The 7,450-nt window shown below is 62.8% G+C and overlaps 2 protein-coding genes across 2 annotated transcripts; one reads left to right on the forward strand and one right to left on the reverse strand.

Annotated features, from left to right (window-relative positions):
* Positions 1–48: 48 nt before the first annotated feature.
* Positions 49–2,277, reverse strand: MNEG_3740 (hypothetical protein; the record flags this gene model as incomplete). The annotated part of the gene is made up of 7 exons (XM_014047778.1): positions 49–277; positions 540–683; positions 924–952; positions 1,171–1,267; positions 1,552–1,607; positions 1,856–1,927; positions 2,182–2,277. 7 exons carry the CDS (start codon positions 2,275–2,277, stop codon positions 49–51), a joined length of 723 nt encoding a protein of 240 aa, XP_013903232.1.
* A 1,020-nt stretch (positions 2,278–3,297) lies between these two features.
* On the forward strand, positions 3,298–6,118 carry MNEG_3741 (carboxypeptidase D; the record flags this gene model as incomplete). Its single annotated transcript, XM_014047779.1, has 8 exons — positions 3,298–3,341; positions 3,604–3,729; positions 3,971–4,114; positions 4,399–4,561; positions 4,812–4,946; positions 5,091–5,150; positions 5,527–5,671; positions 5,856–6,118. The coding sequence occupies 8 exons, from the start codon at positions 3,298–3,300 to the stop codon at positions 6,116–6,118; spliced, it is 1,080 nt and encodes a 359-aa protein (XP_013903233.1).
* Between the last annotated feature and the right edge of the window lie 1,332 nt (positions 6,119–7,450).

Raw genomic sequence — 7,450 nt, forward strand, 5'->3', positions numbered from 1 at the left:
CCGCCACAAGCCCCAACTCCCCCGCGCCCCTCCCCCTTTCCACCCAAGTCAGCACGTTATGTTGACCCCCCCCCACACACACACAAATGCCAGTCCCCCGCCGGCGCCACCCACGATGGCGCCCTCGTGAAGATTTGCTGACGCCGTGAAGTGGCCATTCCTAGTGAAGTTCATAATCGCAATGGTCTCTGGGGCGGCCGTGTCTAAGGGCTTGGACAGGTCCCGGCCTTTGTAAATTATGGGGTCTGGGAAGTTGCGGTTGATGTCGATGTTTTTGCTGCGTTTTGAGGGTTATTGGGGCAAAGGTAGAGGCAACTGTAAGGACAAGGAGTTGGAATTCCCACGTTCGTTCGTTTTGCAACATTGCATACTTTGCAGGAACAGGGGTGTCCGTGAAGCAGGCAGGGAGGCATGGCGTCCAGACTCTCGTAGCACGGCTTTCAGGGGCAGGCGGCAGCATTTGAAGCGAGAATCTGGTGCGCTTTTCTGCTGCGGCGGCGGCGCGGCGCCTGGCGCCCATGCTGCAGCGGCCCATGGACCTGTTGGCTCGGCGGTGCAGTGCGAAGCCGTCAGGGTTGAGGGTCGGGATGATGAAGAGGTGCGCGTCCCGCAGGAGGCGCGTGGCGCGCGCGTCCTTGCCGTTGTTGGCGCACAGCCACTCCGCCAGCATCGGCAGCAGCATCCTGGAGGCCCGTCGCGGTGGGTTGGCAGGGGTGTGAGGAATGCATGACACTGAAAGATGGTTGATGGGCACGGTCGGCGCGGCAAAACAGCCTGCTTTGCAACCCATCGCCATGAAGCCGGCCGATCTGCTTAGCTCAACGCAGCGCGGGTGTCGCGACGCCACCTGAAACTTTCTGGAGCTTTGCCCGCTGGTTCTTGCTCATCAAGAACTGTCTGCCGGCCCTGCCACCCTCACGCACCTGCCGCTGGGCTCGTCGCCGTGCATGTTCTACAAACGAGTGTGGAAACACAGTGGCAGACGGAAAGGTGCACTGGTGAGGGCTGCACGCCAAAGTCGCTCCCAGGTTGCGTGTGTGCATGGATAACCCGACCGCAATCAGCAAACTCCCGCACGCATGGGCGCTCCACGCCCCGTGCGGCTGCGGCGTGCCAAACACCTCAGCGCTACCATGTCGGGCGCAGCTGCGTGTCAAGGCGTGCCCTCACCGCGATGTATTTAAACTTGGGCTCCGCCTCCTCAACGCCAGGCTTGTCGGAAAGCTCTATCCCCCAGAGATCCAGCCCCTGCACACTTTTGCCGATGCTGCGAGCGCCAGGCGCGGGAAGGGCGGCCGCGCGCCCGACTCAGGCGCTGTGCGGCGGCAGCCCCAGGCCCGCGCCCGGGCTCGCGCAGGGGCCAGTGCCAGGGAGCGCCCTCGCCTCCCCTGCTGGGCGCCAGTTCTTCCAAACATCCAAAATCCAGGGTCTGCAAGTCGGCTCGCCCCACTTTCCTTGACCGCCCCCTGCCCCTCCCTCCCCGCCCCTGCGCCCCCCTCGTCGACTTCTGATGCAGCTCTGCCAGGCCACAATATAACTTTCGTGTCCCACCTGAACTTCCGGGATATGCTGGAGCATTTGTCCACAAACTCGTCTATCCAAGCGGCCTGCCAGGAGCCGTGGGGGCGACGAGGTCGGCGACGCCAAACATGCGCAAGCTCTGCGGCCGCAACCCCCGCTGCATCGGGGCCAGCGACTGCTGCCCTGGAGCAAGCAGAGCCAGCCCTGTGGGACTCCAGGCACGGGTGTGGGTGCGTTGCCGGGGCGGCAGCAGCAAGCGCGCGGCAACCATGCCAGCGGCGTTGCGGTGGCCGCCCCCCCCCCAAAACGCCCGCCCTACGTGGCCCCTACCCACCAGCTGCTCGTTTGACAGGTAGGTTTTGAGCAGCTGATCCGACAGCCGGCCCCGACTGCCTGTGTCGACCGCCTGTATCGGCGAGATGGGGACAAGGCAACTGCTGGGTTCCGGCCGGCTGTGTGCCTCTGCAGAGACAGAAGGGGCACCATGGCGCCTGACATGGCCGATGGCCTGCCCCTCTGCTGTGTTGCAGGAAAAAGCGGGAGCGGCCCCGGCCACAGCGGCAAACTTTGGCGATGCGGCGGCCCAAGCGCGGCCGCGAACCACCCGGCTGTCGCACACGGTTCCGTGTCACGACGGTGGCTTTTTCGCAAGCGCCGCACCTGCTTCTGCGCCGCTGCGGTCCCCGCTGCAGCTAGCAGGACCAGCCATGCCACCACCAGCGACAGCTTACATCGCGAGTCTTTATATGTTTTCATCATTGGCTTTTGCTTGGGACTACTGCTGGCAGATCGTTGCACCGAGTGTGTATGGTGTCCAAATGCCAACAAAGCGAGCCTAAGTTCTATTTGACCGATTATCGAGCCAATGCGTGCACCATGTGACAAACCTAAGCAGGTGTCGAGGCTTGGTCTCTTACTACGTGACAGCTGCCCGTCACCTTCGTTGCACCATCATGGAGGTGACAATACACGAAGCTGCTCAGATAAATGCACTCAGTTTAGATTACTGATCACATGTTTCGGTGACAACGTGTGCTGCGCACGGCGAAAACGGCCCGACCTGGGCGTCCTTGGGCCCTCCTCGCCGTTGAATTGTGCGGGGACTTTCCAGATCCATTATTACCACACTTAAATAGTTTTGCGCCCCACTAGCAGCTGCGGCAACAAGAGTACTGCGTGGGAGTACTCAACTCAATCGAAATCGCCGTCGCGCCGCGGGTCGCCAGCCCAACATGGCCTTTAACAAGGCAGCAGCTGCGCTGATACTCTTTGCAGTCTTGCTGTGCAGTGCCAGCCCCTGTGCGGCGGAGCAGGTGCGCGGCTGTCTGCACAATCACACTAGCCAACAGCGAAACAGCTGTGCCCAAATCATGAGGGTGTTCCAGACACTACGATTCTGAGGTGATGTACATTTCACGATCATCATGCATACAGGGGGCTCAGGCATGATTTGTGCCCCCCAGTCCCTCAGTCCCCGCGATTTTGCACGCCTCGTGCCGCCACCCCACCCTCCCACTTCAACCGCCAGGCGCCCGATGTGGCCGCAAGCCAGGCCGACGGGGCGCCCAGCAGGCGCCTGGCCAATGCGCTACCAAAGGCGTACCTTTCTAATGCTCAGCTGGTGAGCGCGGTGCAAAGGCCGCCCCTTGCCTGGCCACGCCCGCGATCCATTCCCTGTGCTGTGCTTTTGCTGGTTTGCTGCACCCACTCCTCAACAGCTGATACCCAGCCCCTGTCCGGCCGCGTTTGTCGCTCTCAATTGACCAGGGCGCTTGGATGGACGAGTTTGTTGGCCGCTGCAAGATTGGCCGCAAGTTCAGGTGGGGCCGCAGGCTGCTGCGGTACACCAATCCGCAGCTGCTGTCGTGTTGTTCAGGGCCCGACGCCACAGCCGCCAGTCACGGCGGCCACTCCTTTACAAAAAGCTAGAGCCGAGCGCCCCTGAAACATCACCCGTCTGCGACCCCCGCGCCCACTCGTGTACGCACCCACGCATGCATGCACGCTCACACGCACTTGCAACCACGCGCGCATGCCGACGCGCTGACGCACTCATGTGCACGCACACGCTCGCGAGCCCAGCGTCGGCAAGAGCGTGAACGGCGTGGAGTTCTTTGGTGTCGAGGTCTCAGACAAGCCGGGGGTGGAGGAGGCGGAGCCATACTACAAGTACATCGGCAACATGCACGGCAACGAGGTCAGCGGCAGGTGAGCGGACAGGCAGGCGGCCGGTCGTTGCAGGGGTAGCGCTCAATTGTACACGTTGGAGCTGCCATACAGATCTGCATCCCAGCCGCTGCGAGACGGTGAGTCGGCGGGCTTTGTCTGCGGCGGCGGCAGGGTCGGGGGTGGCGAGTGTGAGCATCCCCGGCTGCTTGGCGAGCCCTTCGCACGGCCTGCGGTGGTGCAGCCCTCCCCGCCTCACGGCCCCCGCCGCACCCTGTTGCAGGATGCTGCTGCCGATGCTGGCGGAGTGGCTTTGCGCCAACAACGGCAAGGACGCGCGCGCAACGCGAATGGTCCGGGACATGCACCTCTTCCTCATCCCCACCATGAACCCCGACGGCTTCGATGCTCGCCAGCGAGAGAACGCGTGAGCAACCCTGCGGCCCCGCCCGCCGCCCCCTTCGCCGCAGCAGCCAGCCGCGCTGCAGAACCTCCGCACCGCCACGCAGCTCTCACCAGAGCGCTCCTCGCGCGGCCTTCCCACGAATCAAGTGCTGCGGCCACCTTATGTCGCAATCCATAGCACAGCGCCTTGCCGCCCCGCCACCTCCTCTCATCCCCACCAGCTCCACCCGTGTCCGCGATTCCCCCACTTGACCCAACCGACCTCTTGACCCTATTCCTTCACTCTTTTCGACAACCCCTCATCAGCCACGGCGCCGACCTCAACCGCAACTTCCCGGACCCAGTCCTGGACCGCGGCAGCGACCTGCGCAAGGCCACGGCCGCCACGGAGCCCGAGGTGGCCCAGATCATGGACTTCATCCTCAGCCGCACCTGGTCGGCCTCGGCCAACCTGCACGAGGGGTCCGTGGTGCGTTGGGCGCGTCAACGCGGGGTGCCTTCTGTGAAGTTTGTGACGCTGGGCTTGGCGGGGTGGATTATGCTCTCTTGCAAGCGCGGATTGCGGCACACCTGGGGTCTGGAATATGAGGAGGCGCTGCTCAAACCAGTGTATTACACCCCTGCTGTCTTGAGGGCGCATCGGACATCGACGCCAGGCATTAAATTGATCACGCGGCAACCGAACCATCGACCCCCCACCTTCCCAACCGCTGCCAAAGGTGGTCAACTACCCCTACGATGGTTACACCAGCCCCGGCCGCTCCGGTACCGCCCACCTGACGCCTGACGACGCGACCTTCAAATTCCTGGCCAGGACCTACGCTGACAAGAACCCCCTCATGGCAGCCTCCAGGGTGGGTTTTGGGGCCTGGGTTGTGTGAGGCAGCTGCCGTGCAGCTGCGGGGCTGCCGAGCGCCCGCGGCACTTTGGCGCTTTTGGGACTGAGTTTGTCGTGACGGCAGACTCACGTGGATTGGACTGCTACGTTGCGGCCGCAGGAATTCCCTGGGGGCATTACTAATGGCGCCCAGTGGTATGACATCTACGGCGGCATGCAGGTGGAGGGGGGAGAGAGGGCGAAGAGCCAGGAGGCGGGGGCTAGGGCGCGGCGGGGCTGCCGCAGAATGGCGCCCAATTTTGGCCTGTTGTGCCCGGATGGTGCTGCGGGGACCCAATCGGGGCCACCAAACACATCAAGGCGCGCTGCGTGCGCTGCATGTTCTGGTCCTTTTGGCCTTACACAATCATCCACAATCAAATGCCACTTGCAACTGCACCATCCCACCTGCGATCGCACCAAAGTACTGGAAGTGGCCAGAAATACTGCAAATTGGCACGCCACACAATTCGTGGCACCATCAACCGCCCAACTGCCCAGCCAGGCTGCCTGCACCATCGCCCATTCAACCACCCCCCCCCCCCGCCATCCCGCAGGACTGGAACTATGTGGTGGCCGGCTGCATGGAGGTGACCCTCGAGGTGTCCGCAGAGAAGTTCGTGCCGGCCTCCGGCCTCAAGGCCATCTGGGACCAGAACCGCGACTCCCTCATCGCCATGCCGCTCGCCGCGGCACTCGGAGGTGGGCGCTGATGCGCGCGCCGTGCTTGCCTGGCCGCGTGCCGCCCCACGACCCACCGGCCCCGAGTGCTCGCGCGTGCGAAGCCGGCGTGCGCTCCCTTCTCAGAAAATGCACGTGGGGACCAAAGATCATCTAGTGACTCACCCATCCCAATTGCGCAAATTCCGTTCTCCCGCCCCGACAGGCGTCCGCGGCCGCGTGACGGCGGCCGGCAGCGGCGCCCCCCTGGCTGCCACCCTGGCCGTCAAGAGCTCCGATGCCAACAGCGACGCCCCGGTCCCCTTTTACGCCAGCAAGAACTTCGGCTTCTTTGCTCGGCCCCTGGTCCCCGGCACGCACACCCTGGTCGTTGCCGTGGACGGTTACGCCACGGCAGAGGCGGACGTCACGGTGCCGACAGACGGCAGCGGCGTCGTCAAGAACTTTGTGCTGAAGCCGCTGAAGTGACGCGGGGGACGCCCCGCGTGATGCACGCGCAAAGCACGCTCACTCTGCAACAGGTGTGGTGGGGGCCACTCCTGCATGGGGAGAGGGGCGTTTTGCTTGGATGTGTGCGATTGCATGTGCCTACGCGTGTCTGGAGTGCATGCAGGATGCGCAAGGGGAGCTGGTGATTGTCAATGTCGTGTCACTTTCGCTGTTTTGCTGGGCCCCGGCCTGACGCATGTCACCGCTCTTACCCTCAACATGCGCAGTGACAAGGCCGCAACAGCCGCTACGATGGTGCACGCAGGTTACAAATGAAATCGAGACATTACAAATTAACACACACCTCGTCAATAGGACGCATGTGATGGTCGTCACTCAATCAGGCGCATGTGATTTCATCCTGGTTTGCTGCAGGGGTTTTACCCACATCTACCATGATAGGTGACAAAGCCTTTGTCATGGGACAAAGCATGAATATCTCGCACCCGCCGCAAAGGCGGGTTTCATGCTGCATTGCGCACGCGCCGCGTGACTGCGCTCGCCGCCCGATGTCCCTTCGTGCAGTACACGCACATGCAAGTTGGCCCGTTTCGTGGCGGGGCGACACACCCCGCCAAAGCTGTTGAGGCCCCCCTGAACGCATGCATGCTGCGATCTGCACTGACTGCATTGCCTGTGCAGTGGCACACATTGCTCCTGTGGCGGTGGGTCCTGCACAATATGCGTGGGGTGCTGCAGGTGCTCTGCAAATTACACAGGATCGCCCCTGTCAAGCCAAGCGCCTGCACCAGCGGCGCAATGTTAGAGCCATCCCTGTCCCGTGGGGCTGGGCTGGCCTAACATGCGATGATACGTAACTAAATAATGAAGTTAACGGCAGGGCACATGCAGTAATGAAGTGAGGGATGTTTGGGTGAGTGGATTTAAAGCTGCGGGTGCGCTCAGCCAGAGAGTGTGAAGGCAGCCAGCAGTGTGCAGGAAGAACCGATCGTGCAGGCGAGCCTGCGACGAGCAGAAATTTGGGGAGCAGCCAGCCAGCCTCCCCCCGAGGCGCATCGACGAGGCGCCTTGTCAGACCATGGGGATGAGCACAAAATCTCGCGTCACCCCTGTGCCACCTGCCGGGACAGTGACGGCTGATGAGACAGGCGTGTAGCCGGTCATTGCGGCAGTTAGTGTATATGTCCCCGGAGCTAAGGGCCGCGCGTAGAAGCCAAAGCTACTACTGGCATAGAAGGGGACCGGGTCGCCGGCGCCGTTAGTGGTCTCTACTGTCAGCGTGGCGGCGAGAGGCGTGCCAGTGTCGGCAGATGTCACACGCCCTCTGACGCCTGGTGGGTGGGTGGGGGC

The sequence above is a fragment of the Monoraphidium neglectum genome (genome assembly GCF_000611645.1).
Source record: "Monoraphidium neglectum strain SAG 48.87 unplaced genomic scaffold scaffold00486, whole genome shotgun sequence".
Taxonomy (NCBI): Eukaryota; Viridiplantae; Chlorophyta; class Chlorophyceae; order Sphaeropleales; family Selenastraceae; genus Monoraphidium; species Monoraphidium neglectum.